This window comes from Erpetoichthys calabaricus, chromosome 16, assembly GCF_900747795.2.
Source record: "Erpetoichthys calabaricus chromosome 16, fErpCal1.3, whole genome shotgun sequence".
Taxonomy (NCBI): domain Eukaryota; kingdom Metazoa; phylum Chordata; class Cladistia; order Polypteriformes; family Polypteridae; genus Erpetoichthys; species Erpetoichthys calabaricus.
In genome coordinates this window covers 55,897,159-55,915,262 of record NC_041409.2, presented here as the reverse complement: position 1 = coordinate 55,915,262, position 18,104 = coordinate 55,897,159, and the positions used below count along the sequence as shown (strand labels likewise).

The following is an 18,104-nucleotide window of genomic DNA, read 5'->3' as shown; positions in this document are numbered from 1 at the left end:
CATTACTGGCCACCACCCAACTCCAAGCCCCCATGCACTGACTAAGAGGGGCTTTAGCGCTGTGTTCAGCTTTCAGAGTCTTCAAACCTTCTGCCTTCAGAACTCTCGACTGGGTCACAAATCAAGAGGCCTTCTTTAAAGCGCTTCCTGAGAGTGCTAACAGTTAACAAGGTGCAGAAGGTATTCAATGTAATTAATAAAAAATCAAGTGGTAAAAATCAACTTGATCAATGCCTGTCTAACAGTGGATTTGCCTGCGTAGGTTTGGCACATAGTTGCACTACTGAGGTACCAGAATTTTTTTTTTCATGAAATTATGCAAAGCTTTGTGTGATCCTGAACCAAGCGTGCTGGAAACCAAACGCAGATCAGTCAGTGTTGTAGAATTGATGGCTGCCTCAGTGTTACAGTCCCTGCTCTAGCGTGATCTTTGTTGTGCTACGTTTGCTAAGCATGTTGGGAGCACCTTTGTATTTGCTCACATGAAGTAGAAAGGCAGGACTGCAGACTTACCGACTCATAGAGACGCTGAACCATATCATGGAACTGAACTACGAAGAGCTGAATTTATTAAGCTGCAAGAGCAGTAAAAACTTTAGACTAAAGTCTGATGCCACATGTGATATTATTTATTGCCTTCTCTTTGGCTTAAAACAGATCTCATGTTCATGGATGACAAGAAATGACCCTGCATGATGTACCTGACCTCATTTTCCTCTTGTTTGTGCTCAGCTTCCCAGAGTTTTTACATGGAGCATACGGAAGACATCTTGTGCCTGACTATAAATCAGCATCCAAAATTTCCTAATGTAGTAGCAACAGGGCAAGTAGGTATGTTTGTGCAATAATTACACATATATGTATATATATAAATACATATATATATATATACACATACACACATACTGTATAAGTCATTTTACACTCATAATGAGCTTTGCTGTACTTGTGCTACGACCACACATCAGTTTTCTTCATTTTGCTTCATACCTTAGCCATGCATTACCGTAATGTTACTTTGGCTTCATTATTTTGAGATTAAAGCATGTACTTTCATTGTTTATACATTTTAATAAATCAATAAGTATATGATTTATTCATTTCTACTTACCTGTCTGTTAGTTATGCCAATGACTATTTGTCACTAAACAACAATTTTTATTTAGTAAAATAATGCAGGAGAACTAGAACTGCATGAGGAAATCTTAATTTTTACCTTTATTTGCCTCTGTTGATTATTATTATTACATCTCAGAAATGTTAAACTGATGTGGCATACAGAATATAGAAATACAGCAGCAAACTCACTCTCTGATTGCTATTGCAAAAATGCTATTGATCTTCCAAAGGTCTTTCTTTTTTAATATTTCAGGTGATTCTGCAGACATGTCAGGTATGCAATTTAGCAGAAGAAGCACTGCACTGGTATTTCTGTCAGATTTGTGTTGCTGTACGCCCCGTAACTGTCTCCTTCTTCATCTTGGCTGCCCTGTAACTGTTTTGTATAAAATATTCTCAAATTTCACAGTCTATGCAAAGATCAGATAGAAAACTGGGAACAAAAAATAAAAAAATAAAGAGAGAAAAAGAAAAGACAAACCGTTCTCACATAACATTCTCGAGCCCCCTCAGTCCAATTCAGGGTCTCTGGGGGCACAAGGCATGAAACAGCCCTGGACAGGACGCCTGTCCGTCACGTTATTTCACAGTGCATGTTTAGTAAGTTGTTTGTCATTCTAAGAGTTAAACAGCTAAGATACAAGTTGCTTGCTGCTCCTCACAGATGACTTCAGTGTTTCGGTACGTCTGGCGTATTCACGTCTAGAAGTGCGTGTGCAGGCAGGTGGTCTTTATTAGGTTCATTTGTGTGGGCGACAGGCTTTCCCTGAAGGTAAAACACACACATTATAAGGCCTGTCAGCCTGTTTTTTTCTGTGCCCATAACATCCTCATTACACTTTGCTTAAGTTTTTCAAACCTACTCATCTACCTGAGTGTCGTTTGTCGTTTAGTACCATTTCTTATATTTTCACTTATGGTTGCTTAAGTACATTGAACAATTGGCTGATAACATCGTCGATTAGAAACTGCTTTACCTGTGTTGAGAGTGAGAGAAAAATAATTTCTACACAAGCTCATTGACTTTTAGCATATGTATACTGTGTATAACTTAATAAACCTCATCCATCTGTCCATTATAAAATTTGTTTAATCCAGTTAGGAACAGTGGGGAGCCCAGAGGCTATTCCAGCAGTCTTGGGGGCAAGGCAGGAGCTAAGCCTGGACTGTCTGTCATTCAGCGCACACACACTCCGATGGGGGCCAATGAATCTGACATGCCCTTCCTTAGGCTGTGGGAGGAAAACAGGAGACCACCGCAGACAATTATAGGGGGAAGATGCAGGTGCCACACTGTGACCAGACCAGGATTTGAGGCGAACGACCACGCCAACGTGCCGCCATTAATAAATAGCCCGTTTCTGAGCCACCAGCCCTTACTTTTCACCAGTGCTCACTTACTGTGATGGAGGACAGGACTCTGGTTACTTCAAGGGACACTTTGAGGTCTTCTTAACAGCACGTTATGAATGTTTACATCCAGTTTGATTAGATTAGCCGTACCCCCCTGCATTAAGCCCATTACCTAAATATTTAAGGAGTCTCACTAACCATAAATTCTTTTTTGCAGCCTCACCAAAAGCTTGTCAAACAGCCATAATACTGTCGGATATCACAAGAGCACGTAACATCAAGCACACGAAAAGAAACTGACAAAGCACATGGCCAAACGATACAGCAAAACACAGGCCTAATCATCGACTACCTTCTGCTCTTGTGTGTCATAAAGCAAACACTTCAGCAACAACGCTAGCCACAGAGCTTATGACTGTTATATTAATTCACCAGATACATAAGCATCTTGTTTGTTTCCTGGTAACAGTCATGAATGTTTTCTCAAAATTTAACATTTATAGCGCAATACCAAAAAGCATGTCAGTTAAAGTATGTACAGTAATCCCTCCTCCATCGCGGGGGTTGCATTCCAGAGCCACCCGCAAAATAAGAAAATCCGCAAAGTAGAAACCATATGTTTATATGGTTATTTTTATATTGTCATGCTTGGGTCACAGATTTGCACAGAAACACAGGAGGTTGTAGAGAGACAGGAACGTTATTCAAACACTGCAAACAAACATTTGTCTCTTTTTCAAAAGTTTAAACTGTGCTCCATGACAAGACAGAGATGACAGTTCCGTCTCACAATTAAAAGAATGCAAACATATCTTCCTCTTCAAAGGAGTGTGCGTCAGGAGCAGAGACTGTCAGAGAGATAGAGAAAAGCAAACAAATCAATAGGGCTGTTTGGCTTTTAAGTATGCGAAGCACCGGCACAAAGCTGTTGAAGGCGGCAGCTCACACCCCCTCCGTCAGGAGCAGCGAAAGAGAGAGAGACAGAGAAAAACAAACATGCAAAAATCAATACGTGCCCTTCGAGCTTTTAAGTATGCGAAGCACCGTGCAGCATGTCGTTTCAGGAAGCAGCTGCACAGAAGGTAGCAACGTGAAGATAATCTTTCAGCATTTTTAGACGAGCGTCCGTATCGTCTAGGTGTGCGAACAGCCCCCCTGCTCACACCCCCTACGTCAGGATCAGAGAAAGTGCAAGAGAGAGAAAGAGAAAAGTAAGTTGGGTAGCTTCTCAGCCATCTGCCAATAGCGTCCCTTGTATGAAATCAACTGGGCAAACCAACTGAGGAAGCATGTACCAGAAATTAAAAGACCCATTGTCCTCAGAAATCCGCGAACCAGCAAAAAATCCGCGATATATATTTAAATATGCTTACATATAAAATCCGCGATAGAGTGAAGCCGCGAAAGGCGAAGCGCAATATAGCGAGGGATCACTGTACATATTTTAAGAAAACTTGTAAGGAGCACTCACAAAACACACCGCTGGTTAACAAGAAGCAAAACAGGGCAGGCCTGACCTGTGGACTTCAACCGTGGTATCTCCTCAGCTTGTGTGCAGTTGACAGCAACCACAACACTCTGGACACTTGTGCTCTCGCTCTCCCGGTCTTCAGAATCCCAAGATGGTGCTCTCCAAACAACCAGTGTTTGGCTTAGTGGGATTTTGTTCAGAATCCATAAACTAATTAGCTAAAAAGTGCTGAGAATCCATGAGGCAGCAGAAGCAAACTCTCACTGCTCCTGTAGGGGTGCACTATGCCAGTGCTGGGGACATGTTGCTGGGACCCTCAATGGCACGGCTTTCTGTCCTGTTCTCCAACGTATTCTTCAGACTGGACAGACCGGACTCCCTCCTCTCTCTCTTCTTTAGCGCACTTCTTGTGTGTTGTGCCCCAGCTCTCTGACTGTTGGCTTCAACTCACTCCACCTCAGCTCCTCTCCTTTTCCTCACATTCACTTTGTGTATCTACCAATGGCGTTCGAACTTGGAGAACACGTGACATCAGGACATGTGAGCAGGTTAGGTTGTCTCTTAAGCTTGATGGTTCATACCACCTGTGTCAAACACATGGCCAAAAACCAGGACAGCAGTGGGGCGCACAGGTGCAATTTCCATTTTCAGATGTTCTGTTTCATTTATATAGGATGGCGGTATTGAATGATATTCAGTTTAAAAAATCAATTTCCATGTACAGGTTTCCTTTAAAGGGGTTTTGAACTTGTAGATACAACATTAGGTCAGTAATCATGCCGCTGGGTGAGTCACTTTTCTAGAGAATTTTCACCTTCGAAGTGTCTTTCTTTTCTAGCCTTTTACATTTATCCCCACATTTTCATCAACGTTTTAGAGCACAATTGTGCCACTGACGTTCTTTTTCCTTCTCTTATAATATACATTGAGTGTGTGTCATTTCAGGTTATGACTGTTTATTTGTACTTTTACCTATGAAAAACAAAGCAGTTGGATTTCATTTGTTTGGTTTGGCTCATATTTATTTGGTAGTCATTTTTCTTTGCTGTTCATCTACTTTGTGTCTTTGGATTATGATGTTTCTGGCAAAGAAATCCTGTACGTAATTGAAGGCTTCCCACTTGAGATCTTCATGATAAAGTCAAAGTGGTTCAGGTGCCCCACTGTCCGCTTTACCCTCCTTCACTGAAGTATTTGATTTCTACAGCTGCTTCCCCGTCCATTCATGTCTGGGATGCCATGAACAAGCAAACCCTGTCAGTGCTGAGATGCTTCCATACCAAGGGTGTCTGTACGGTCAGTTTCAGTGCCACGGGAAAACTGCTGCTGTCGGTGGGACTGGACTCGGAGCACACGGTCTCCATCTGGAAGTGGCAGGAAGGTAGGTGTGTTCTCAACAACGACATGCACTGCAACTCAAATGCAGTTTGACGTCACAAACATGACCCCTAAAGAAATGGCAGGTTTTCCATTCTAGTGAGGCGACACACACTTTCTGAAAATTAGCCTGAAACACACTTTAAACTCAGGAAGCAAAGGCTAAAACAAACAAATGTTAGCTTTTAGTGCCATTTTAATGTGGAACATGCAAGCATATCCATCACCATTGGAACAAGAGTCTGCAGCAAGGACTCTGTGACCACCCTTGATGCTCCAAGACCAAAGACGGCATTCATGTCAAAGCTAAATCATTTTAGTAGTACTGAGATGGTGTCCTACGTATCAAATCGAGACAAAGTCGGAAAGGCTTCTGCCCAGTGAAGTGAGCCATCATCTGTGCTTTTCAGTTCTACTGCATTCGTGTGTTTGGGACCCCTTTACGCTCAGCTTGTTACTTAAAAGATAAACATTTTACTGCTATTGCTTTGAGTTTGGCCTTCACGGCCCCATAGTGAGGTTTGATATTTCACCTTGGAGGTATTTTGTTCCAAATGGAGCTCCTGGAGTCGTTTGCCACAAGGCAGTCTAGTCACTTGTGCTCATGGGCACCTTGGTTGTATTAGCTGCTGCAGCCCAGAATGATGAGAGATATTTCAAAAGAAAACATTTTTCATCACTCACAGTTACAGCTCCTTTAATTGTAGGCTTGTTGCTTTTTGTAAATTGCTGCTTCTCTCATGTTCTGTGTGTTGGCCTCAGATGTGTGTTCCTCCTCATCCTGGTTCAGCTCTTCCGGGCACAGAGGACTATGGCTATCCTATTAGCCACCTCAAAATCTGTGCATCCCGTCAGTAGTTTGAGCAGAGAGTGCCGGCAGTGTGTCATCACTACAGGAAGAAGCTGCTGCCTAACCGGACAGACCCACTTGGGACTCACTGTGCAGTGTGACTTACTGGTGGTCCCTGTGCACTGCCTGTTCTTGTAACTCCTTTGCCTCCTAATGAAAAACCCTTCTGTGCTATTGTATTCTGCAATGTTTGGCTACCACAAGTGGGATTTTCTCCTGATGTCAAGCATTCAGTTTCCAGCAGATTCACAAGCTGGGCAGAGAGCTGCACGCCACAAGAGTTTGGAGTTGTAAAGAAGGAGAAGTCTACTCATTGGCTGAAGTGGATAGTTGATGCCCTCCATCTGCTGAAAAGGAAAGAATGAGGGGTGTGCAAAACTGAAGTTTCCTTGTCTCACATATCCTAGCCAGTGCTTAGAGAATCAAAAAGTTGACTAATGGGACATTTGACCCAAACAGTAAAAAAAACCATCAGATTAAAAACTGAATTCAGCATACCAAGGCCGTATTTAAACACACTATCGGTGGGAAGACATTGCTCAATTTGTGTTGAATCATTCTCTTTTTAATCTGTTTTTGTTCTTTCTCTATTGCTCTACATTTGCCTTTTTAATGTACAATATAACAAATGATTGGGGGGGGGGGGCAAAAATGGTAAAAATACCTTTATTATAAAATACAGTGGAACCTCGGTTTGCGAGCATAATTCATTCTAGAAACGCGCTCGCAGTCCAAAGCACTCGTATATCAAAGTGAATTTCCCCATAAGAAATAATGGAAACTCAGATGATTCGCTCCACAACCCAAAACTATTCATATAAAAATGATTAATACAAAATATAAAGTAAAAATACATAAAACAAATTAACCTGCACTTTACCTTTGAAAAGAATCATGGCTGGTGTGAGTGAGTTTCTAAACTCTTGTGGGATTCCACCCAATGGGACAACACGCGGAAGAGCGTCCCAAAGCAATCAGTCTCCCAGCGCTGTAGCCGTAAAAGCGAATCCGAAAAGATCGCAGACATGCTATAAGCGCCTGCTGTCGATGGGTGATACAAGGAACAAGGAACATTATAAATGTGCAGGGCACAGTACTACTTGACCACGGCCCTGCCTGATTGCTGTGTCTGTGTATTGGAGAGTGGCAGATCCCGCTACAATAAATAACCGCGCTGTTTATAAAGCTGGTGTTGCTAAAGTACTGAGACTCAGCTTTGTGTTTTGGGGTGCAAGATGGGGACTCACACACACGCGCGCGCACACACACAAATTCACAATGCAGTAGTAAACAGTATACGCTCGTACGGATGTTGACTATACGAGTGAGGCACGCTGACTCAGACGGAGAATAGGAGATGATTGCCCACAATCCCGCAGCGAGAGAGAGAAGAACCATCAGCTCAGTTGTGATCACATGACGCTCAGCAGACAAAGCGTATACATACTACTCGTATTGCAAGACCTTGCTCGTTTATCAAGTCAAAATTTATTAAAAATTTTAGCTCGTCTTGCAAAACACTCGTAAACCAAGTTACTCGCAAACTGAGGTTCCACTGTAATTTATTTTTAAGTTGCTTTCAAAACGCTCCCATTGAGTTCCAATTCCCTTGTCCAGCGCTTCTCCCATTCCTGGAAACTCATCTTTTGTTGCTGCATTTGGAGGTTCTGGCGTTTTCTTACATGGTAGCAAATCATCTTCCCTTCACTCTGTTTTAATTTCAGGAATAAAATGAAGTCATAGGGAATGAGATCTGGCAAATACAGGGGGTGCAAAGCCACAACCACATTGTTTTTGGTCAAAAACCCCTTGTCTGACAACACGATCTGGGAAACGTTACACTGACCCAGCGTCTAAACACCTGACAACACTTCATAAAGATACTTGGTTTATTGCATAGCATCTGACTTTTCTGTTTTATTATAATCAAATGTAGAAATGGGGGGACAATTATGTGGACAAAAAAAACCCAGGCTTTTATGTGACTTGAACTGAAAATGGATTTTGTTCAGTTTCCAATTCTCTCCTCATCTACTTGTCCAGCTGACGGTGTAAGAAACAGCCAGAAGGAAGCTTTCAGTTGTGGTGACAATTTGAGTGCCAAGTTTTAAATACAATACAATTTATTTTTGTATAGCCCAAAAATTACACAAGAAGTGCCACAATGGGCTTTAACAGGCCTTGCCTCTTGACAGCCCCCCAGCCTTGTCTCTCTAAGAAGAGAAGGAAAAACTCCCCAAAAAAAAAAACCCTTGTAGGGAAAAAAAAATGGAAGTAACCTCAGGAAAGGCAGTTCAAAGAGAGACCCCTTTGCAGGTAGGTTGGGCGTGCAGTGGGGGTCAAAAAGAAGGGGGTCAATACAATATAACACAATACACAGAACAGAACACAAGTAATCCTCAATACAACATAATAGTCAATTAGAAATATTACAAGTGCAGAGCTGAATTTAACAGTAGATTATATCACATAATAGGATTTGGATTTAAATCAACACAATAGCAGACAGCAATTTGAAACTACGAGCTTAGTTCTGTTTCACAGGGAAGTGAAGCTCAGTTTTAAACCATCCTTAAACGTGTTTGTCTTTCTCTTTACTTTGAAGGTGCCAAAATTGCCAGCAGGGCAGGCCACTGTCAGCGTATCTTTGTGGCCGAGTTCAGGCCGGACTCGGACACTCAGTTTGTCTCAGTCGGTATTAAACACGTTCGCTTTTGGATGCTGGCCGGGAGGGCACTGCTTAGCAAGAAAGGCGTCCTCAGTTCCATTGAGGAGGCGAGAATGCAGACCATGCTGTCCGTGGCGTTTGGAGCTGTAAGTTGCTTTCTTTCTATTTCGTCTGGCAATGGGCATGTTTTCTAGATTTTACTCTTTATACTTGCCACTAAAGTTTGTATATTTAAGCCTGAAATAAAATGAAGTGACCTTTATGATTTCAAGTCCGATAGTCAGATAACAAGCAGGCCACACAACTTTGAGATGAAGAAAAAGTGCAGAGTAACGATATCCATAATCTGAATCATTACGAGTATGGGAAACAGAGCCCACCCTATGAGCTGTAGAGGCAAGATAGAAACAAACCCTACATGGCATATCACTGTGTAGAAGGAGGCCAGAGGACCCCAGAAAATAAATAAATGAAAATGACAAGAAACACAGCTGCCCCATAGACCCTAACAGCTTCCAGCTTAACAACTGTTTTGTCGTGTTAGGGTCTGCGGGTGACCCTGTTCTCTCCTTTCTACTCTTTATTTTTTAGACCTTAACAAAATGTCCCCGAATCCCCTACTCGTAGCACTCTGCCAGTATTAACTGCTGCTGCTGCTGTACTTCAGCACTTCTCCTGTTTTTATATCTGTAACTCCAGGCAATCAGGCAACGCACCATAACAGGCAGGAGAGAAAAAGGCATGCATTATAGGTAGTAAGTTTTAATTTTCAAATATTGTAACTAGTGCCATTAACAAAAAGTATATAGAATGTGGCTTTGCAAACCGTACGACCTGATAGTGCTAGAAGTGTCGTTTCAGGCGGTGTGTAAACCCGTAGCTACTCTTGATTCTCCTCTCAGCCAGCTCATCGTCTGCACAGGGCCAAGCAGCAATGCCTGTCTGAATATGGCCACCGAGGGAGAGAGGTGGTCCTCTCAGACTGGCACCTTTGTATCAGCCTTAGTCTAAAGGACTCTTGTGTCTTCTTGGCTTGAATCACAGATCCTCCATTCTAGCCATTGTCACCACTGTCTCAAAGCAATACGCATGTGTGGGTTCAAACAAACACCGAAGAAAAGTAATAACGATGTAAAGTGGCACAAATGGTGCTCTTCTTTTCTTATGAATGAAACTCTAGGGGTAGCAAAGACCAGTTGATCCACAGCATTACTAGATAGTTAGACAGCTGTTCAAACATTTATATTGTTAGACAAGAATAATAAACATTTTTATCAACCTCTATACTAGACATTATTTTCTGTAACATAAACGTTTTAAAATTTAGTGAGATTTGCTTGTTCACATGTATCAGGATGGCTTGGTAGTTTCCCTAAGTGAACGGCGTTCGCATACATCTGCCCCAGGGTCCATGACCACCGCCATTATTCTTTTTGTTCTAAAGACAATTAGCAGTAAAGCTCAAGCTCTGTTTAGCCTGTTTTGAAGATATAGTTGTATATTATTCTTGAATTTTTAAGATGCATTTAAGAGAAACTGTACTATGGATGGAAAGTTCAAAAATAACAGAATACAATCTGAAGCGGACCAGATCCAAAAATCAGTGCTCCTGAATTGTTATAGTTCTGGGAAACTGCACAAAGCCCAGTTTCCACTAGATGAGTGCAGGGTCCCAGCTGCTCTCTGTCAGCCCTACATTGCTAACTTTGCTGATGGAGTGAGTCTCCAGTTTATCGACATGACAAGTGCCTTTGAATTAAATGGTGGATTGGGGCTGCTTGGGCTCTCCAGGTTTCTCCTTGGCCTGGTAGAGAGCAGCTCTCTCCAATTCACAGGCGCCTATTACTATAGCAATCAAAATGGTTTGGACTGGCAGCTCCCACTGTGACCTGTAATAGACCAGTGTCCTGCCTGGCATTTGATGCTGCTGGGATTGGCAGTGGCCTCTCCACAAAGAGTGAGTGATAGAAAATGTTTTATGAAATGATCAAACTAGTCTAGACTTTCATATGTTGTCACCTAAGCCTACCATGAGAGATTCTCAGTGCCTACACAGGGCTGAATGTTGAAAAGGTGCAGTACACAAAAATGACGCGTTACACGATCTCCGGCAGCCATAGTGGAGGTTGCAAGTGGTCAGGAAATGAGATGAGGACCAAGACTTAGAGGTCCATGATAGATCACAAGTATTGTTCAGACCTTCAAATCAACACACTCATTCTCACCAGTAGGGAAGAAATGTTGCAAAAATGATATTTGATGGCAGCTTATCACGGTACACTTGACCTGCTTTGTGATGGTGGCCATACCGTAAAAATGAACAGCCACAACCAGCCATTGTGTTAGCCCCTTTATTATAAACTCTGGTTAATGGGACTTCTTTCTAAGAATGTTTTTTGCCAATTTTTGAATGCTGGCTGCCTCATATTTAAATAATATGAAGACTGCTGGGTAGTCATGTAGGAGATGACCACCTACTTTATTTTCACGTACCAACCTGGCTTCTGCACACCAGTGTTTGTATTTCTACTGTACTTAACGTATATGATTAATAGTAAATACCCCTCGTTCAAAAAATACCTCATCACAATTTGAACATGAAGGCTTTCAGTTTGTATGGCCTGACACTTTCAGAAAAGGTTTAGCAGCAGGTTTATCAGTGATGGAGAAGTAGGAGGTCACCGTCTGCTTTGGTGTCCTCTTTATAGTTCAGCAGACGGCAAGTCTTGTTGTCCACATGTGCTGTGACCCCCATGACATGTCGGAGATGGCAGTAGAGGATGCGCAGCTAACACGGTTGTAAGGAATGACGAGTCCAGGGGTCAACAGTTACACACAAGTCCATTTTCTGTCCAAAGCCAAAAGCCCCCCTGTTCTCCTGTTCTATTTGCTTGCTATAATGTAGAGTCTTTTCCCTGCCTGCCTTGTTCCTTGTGCCCCTTTGCAGGTAGTGTGGCACCGTGATAGCGGGAGGAGGGACCCTTAATCCCCTGAGATGTTTCTGAATGTGTGTGCCAAGTGTGTGTTCTCGTAAAGTGCCTTCTTGATAGCATTAACAGTGTGGAGACACTAGATAAAATGAAGGCTGTGTGTTGCTGTTGTAAATGCCAGTTGACTGCTTAATGCCAATTATTACCTATAATGTGCAAGAATGTTTGAAAAAGAGCAGAAGTGAAAAGTCTGAAGGGTAACGACAGCAAACCCCCAACACACATAGGTTTCCCTGCATTCCCTTTGTTTTGAAGTTGATGTTTGCTTTCATTTGCTTTTGTTTGACTCCGAGTTGCCAGTCAGATCACCAGACTGCCACACCTCTGTTCTCTTTGCAGAATAACCTGACATTTACAGGCACCATAAGTGGAGACGTGTGTGTTTGGAAGGAGCACATTCTCGTTCGAATCGTAGCCAAAGCTCACACGGGCCCCGTCTTCACCATGTACACGACGTTACGAGATGGACTGATTGTAACTGGAGGCAAAGAAAGGCCGTAAGTAGCTCCATATTGTATTTTTAATAAATGGACACACCGCAGTGTCGGAGCCCAAAATCACAGTGGTGTCATAACTTCAGAAAACATCTGAACCGTTTGAGTTGGGTCATCTTTCAGATGGTGCTAGCATCAATTCTGTAAACTACATACCCATTTTTTAGATCTCTTCATACAGTGAATTACTGTAACTGACTAAAAACGGGTGAAAAGCAGATAGTGGCATCCCTGCTTTGGCTGCAGTAACAGCTAAATACAAATTTATTAACTACAGGCGGTCAAAGGGGAAGTCCATGGCACACCAAGCAGGGACGGCCAGCCGTCACAGCTCAACAAAAATGACCACGTCAATGGGAGCATTCACGAATGATGACACCACATTAGGAAAATGCAAACACCCACTGGGAGAATACAGGGAAGCTGCACATCTGCCCAGATTTATACCAACTAATCAGCCAGCAACTTTAATAACAAATACTTATCAGTAATAATGAACTGAGTGAAGGCAAAGGCCATCGTGAAGGCTCATGGAGGGATGCAGAAGAAGCCGAGTCTTAACTAAAACCTGGTGGGTGTGCCACCGTGATGCCCCTCTACCAGATTATTGTTTGGTCGTGTCCGATATGGACCATGGCGACTGAGGAGGCTGGCGAGACTTTCAGTTCAAAAGTGTAACAGAAGTTTATTAACAACAAAGAATTAGTGTCGCAGCGCTGCAGTTTAAACATTTAATCAATAAATATATAAATCTTCTTTAAAACCGTGCCTTTAAAAGCCAGTGCTCATTTAAGGGTTCAAATTTCACATAAATATATCCAAATAAAGAAATACATTTAAAATCCAGACAATCCTTTGGAAGGTATTCTTTCATTTCCATTCCAGGATATCAAGACAAGTCTGTGTTTGTGTAGCCCTCCTCATCCCCAAGCTGCCACCTCAGTCGTTCACCACAAACCTGAACTGCAAACTCGACCAGTCACAGCAGCCCACCATGGCACCTCGCCCTCCAACAGATGCCGCTACACACTGGATCCTTCTGTCTGGGTGCTGTCCCAGCAGACTCTCTATATTCCCATCTGCTCTCTTTTGTAAGTCAACAGACTTGAACACAGCCACTCCCAGGAAGCTGCACTTCAGCCATCGGTCCTGCAAGTCCTCTTCTCTCACCAAACCCACCTTCTCACGAGCAATCACTGTTTTGTTCTCGTCCTGCTCTCCTTGTTTTATTCCTCTCCTCTCCAGCACTAACCTACCTTTTTATTTTGTGGCGCTACCATCCGACTCAATTGCACAACCCCTGTCCTTTTGTAATTTACCCAACACAGGTGAACAGACGCACTCACATGAGAACCGCTCGTCTGAGGTGGTTAGGCCACCAGGCTGTACTTAAAGACCACTAACAAACACCACTAATAAACTAATCCATTAAAAGGATCCTGGACATGACTGAAGACTGATTCATGCAGTAGCTACGCGCCATTGGAAGCAGTTTATATGTAAGTGTCGCACTGTGCTACAGGCATACTGTATGCCTGAATGCTAGGCGAACATATTCGGCCCTCACATTTTTCCACTTTTTCATACATTCACCAACTTCTAAACCAATGCTGGCCGATATTTCATGCCACAAGTTGGCCATCATCTGACTGACTTTGTAGTGTTGTAATGAGGTATCATACATAATGTGTACATTTCGTAACTTTTACAGTTTGTCTTTCCTTGATCTGTTTATGTTTACTTCTGAATAGCTAAAGATGAACAGAAATATGTAATTACCAAATTGGCTAATTAGAATTGAAGGGTCTACGTAGGGTCCATGTTGACACAACTTATAATCACATTTTGCTCCATGCAGATATGCAAATCAGACTTTACAACAGCTGCCCCTTAGAAAGTTTATTGTGTGTAAAGACTGTTGATAGTAGAACAGTATCAATAACGGGCTAATAAAATAAATTTTATATTGTGACCCATAGGGGGAGCTGCCACTCTCCTTTCTCTCGACACCAAGAGTGAACTCTTACACAATGAAGCGTTTCCGACACCACAACTGTAATTCTCATTTTCTACAACTCCGTCGTCTCTCCTCTGCTCCTCCAGGCAAACTTTGTCTTCCTCCTCGCGACTCTGGCTTTCCAAGTTGAGGCAGGCGGCTCATTTTATGCAAGACCTGGTAGTACTTCCAGTGTCCTGAAACAGTAGCTCGGAGCACTTCTGGGTGAGGTTGGAGCCCAGCAAAGTAGGGCTTGCTTAGTCACCTCAGTGCCCACTGGCAATCCAGTGCTGCCATCTAGCAGGTTGAGGAAGACAATACCCTGAGTAAACTGTCTTCCCCTGTCCTTCCATGCCACTGGCATCGCGACTGGGTAAGGATCATGATACAGCTCTGGCCTGGATGCCAGTCCCTGCGCAGCAACTCTCACTATATCTACCTACTGTACTGATCTATACATATATGTGTGTGCATATATACAGTCATATGAAATAAGTTTGGGAACCCCTCTTAATTCTTTGGGTTTTTGTTTATCATTGGCTGAGCTTTCAAAGTAGCAAATTCCTTTTAATATCTGACATGCCTTATGGAAACAGTAGTATTTCAGCAGTGACATTATGTTTATTGGATTAACAGAAAATATGCATCATAAAAAAATTAGACAGGTGCATACATTTGGGCACAGCAACAGAGACATTACATCAATACTTAGTTGAGCCTCCTTTTGCAAATATAACAGCCTCTAGACGCCTCCTATAGCCTTTGATGAGTGTCTTGATTCTGGATGGATGTATTCTTGACCATTCTTCCATACAAAATTTCTCCAGTTCAGTTAAATTTGATGGCTGCCGAGCATGGACAGCCTGCTTCAAATCATCCCATAAGTCAGAGGACTGTGCCATTCCAGAACATTGTACTTCTCCCTCTGCATGAATGCCTTTGTAGATTTCAAACTGAATTTTGGGCCATTGTCTTGTTGGAATATCCAACCCCTGCGTAACTTCAACTTTGTGACTGATGCTTGAACATTATCCTGAAGAATTTATTGATATTGGGTTGAATTCATCTGACCCTCGACTTTAACAAGGGCCCCAGTCCCTGAACTAGCCACACAGCATGATGGAACCTCCGCCAAATTTGACAGTAGGTAGCAGGTGTTTTTCTTGGAATGCTGTGTTCTTCTTCCACCATGCAAAGCTCTTTTTGTTATGACCAAATAACTTTTGTCTCATCAATCCAAAGCACTTTGTTCCAAAATGAATCTGGCTTGTCTAAATGAGCATTTGCATACAACAAGTGACTCTGTTTGTGGCACGAGTGCAGAAAGGGCTTTTTTCTCATCACCCTGCCATACAGATGTTCTTTGTTCAAATAACGCTGAATTGTAAAACGATGTACAGATACACCATCTGCAGTAAGATGTTCTTGCAGGTCTTTGGAGATGATCTGTGGGTTGTCTGTAACCATTCTCACAATCCTGTGCATATGACGCTCCTGTATTTTTCTTGGCCTGCCAGACCTGCTGGGTTTAACAGCAACTGTGCCTGTGGCCTTCCATTTCCTGATTACATTCCTTACAGTTGAAACTGACAGTTTAAACCTCTGAGATAGCTTTGTGTAGCCTTCCCCTAAACCCACGGTTTTCAAACTGTGGTACGCGTACCACTGGTGGTACTTCAAGTCATGCCAAGTGGTACTCGTGTGGTCCTTTATTTTCCATGAATCGATGTTGCTAGAATGCCAATATGTTGCCTATAATCATATATAGTATAAGTATACTACTGTAAATGCATGGAAGACTCCAAGCCGGCTTTTATTAGCGCGTGCACCCATTTCCCGAAAACTCGTTACCTACTCACGTCTTTGGTCCGAAATTGAAATAGCACAGAAATAGACAACAAGTTTCGTCCAGCCGGTGAATCAGCAGAAGTTGGAGCAAATGGATTATTATGCCCCAGGCGCCCAAGCTTAAACCCTCGCAGGTCTTATCTCAAGTCTACCCTTTCTCAAAGTGGATTGTGAAATGACCTTTTCGTGTCTGTTTCTTTGAACAAATGAAAGAATTTGGGGGGAATTGACAACTGGCTTCTTAGCAGTCTCATTTCTTCAGTTCAATTTATGGTTTGTCTCAAGGAAGGTGGTGCATTTCCGATCGGCGTGCAAAGTGATTTACCCGCCGTTTACCCATTTTACCGTGTTGTGTCCTGCGCAGTTCTTTCAAGATGGACAAATTCGTTATCAGAAAAGTGGCAACATCTGTGCAAGAATCACAAAGAGGCGGTTCGAACAGCAAAGTTTCCGGTGCTACCGAAACAACATTTCTACTGAATGCTGAGCGACGAGATACACCGAAAGAACCACCAAAAAAGAAAATAAAGACAGCCCAACCAAATCGCAAGTACAGCAAAGACTATTTGCAATGGGGGTTTTATTACATTGAAAGCGACACTCATCAGCAGCCTGTGTGCGTTATCTGCAATGAGGTACTCTCGAACCAGTGTATGAAGCCATCCTTACTTCAGCGACATTTTACAACTAAGCATAAAGATCACAACAGAAAGCTGTTGTCGTTTTTTGTCAGGAGTAAAGACGAATTTTTGAAGCAGCAGACAGTGTTCAGAAAAACAACAAGTGTGCCTGACAAGTCTTTGCAGGCATCATATGCTCTGTCATTGCAAGCGGCAAAACAAAATAAACCCCATACTGTCGTTGAGAAACTTGTGCTTCCTTCGGCAATAGAAATCGTATCAGTCATGTTCGATGACAAAATGGCCAGCGTTTTGAAAAGTATCCCATGTTCTGATAACACCGTGCAAAGGAGAATTAAAGATATATCGGAGGATTTGATACAACAGGTGGTTGAGAAGATAATTGCAGCTAAGGAGTTTTCGATGCAGTTGGATGAAAGCACAGATATTTCAGGCGAAGCCCAGTTGGTCGTGTTCCAGATTCTGAAGATATTATCGAACATATTTTGCTTTGTCGACCTTTACCTGAGAGAACAAATGGTGAGGAAATTTTCAAACATATCGATGATTTCTTCTGCGAACATGATAATTTTGGTTTTGGTGCGTTGCAATTTGTTTAGATGGAGCAGCAGCAATGACGGGAAGAACAGCTGATTTCATTGCGAGAGCAAGGCAACAAAATAATTCGATAGTTTCTTCTCATTGCATCCTGCATAGACATGCGCTGGCATCAAAGAGAATGAGTGAGATTTTGCACGAGACCTTGAATGATGCTGTAAAAATTATTAATTACATCAAGAGCCGCCCTTTGAACGCACGGTTGTTCCATCAATTGTGCCAGGAAATAGGTTCTGACCATAAGACGTTGCTTTTCCATACAGAAGTTTGATGACTTTCAAGAGGAAAAGTTCTGATGAGGATTTTTGAGCTCCGTGATGAGGTGTATCTCTTCCTGAAAGATTTGTCATCCCTTGCAGAGACGTTTGAATATGTGTCATGGGTTTGCCGCCTTGGTTACCTTGCAGACGTGTTTAAAAAATTAAACGAACTGAACGTGTCTCTCCAGGGATACGAACACAACATTTTTACAATGGAAGAGAAAGTTTCAGCTTTTCATAAGAAACTATTTCTGGATGAATCGGGTCGCAAATGGAAACTTGAAAATGTTTCTGATTTTCTCGGAATTTCTAGCAATGAACGCTGCCGTCGATACAAGGGAAATACAGAAAGTTATTACCAACCATCTGAAGAAGCTCCATTCGGAATTTGTATCATATTTTCCATTCTTGACGTCAGGAAGCGACGTTGGAAAGCACTG

General features: G+C 42.5%; 1 protein-coding gene across 4 annotated transcripts in view; it reads left to right on the top strand.

Annotated features, from left to right (window-relative positions):
- The window catches only part of eml5 (EMAP like 5), a 253,615-nt gene that overhangs the window by 219,989 nt on the left and 15,522 nt on the right, over positions 1-18,104 (top strand). For 2 of the 4 annotated variants that reach the window (XM_051919880.1, XM_051919879.1), the window contains 5 exons: positions 733-831; positions 1,373-1,393; positions 5,151-5,324; positions 8,776-8,984; positions 12,168-12,325. In XM_051919880.1, coding sequence (XP_051775840.1) covers positions 733-831; positions 1,373-1,393; positions 5,151-5,324; positions 8,776-8,984; positions 12,168-12,325 — 661 coding nt within the window. Of the gene's footprint in view, positions 1-732; positions 832-1,372; positions 1,936-5,150; positions 5,325-8,775; positions 8,985-12,167; positions 12,326-18,104 lie in introns of those variants that run through there. The other 2 variants (XM_051919882.1, XM_051919881.1) reach the window with 2 other exon arrangements.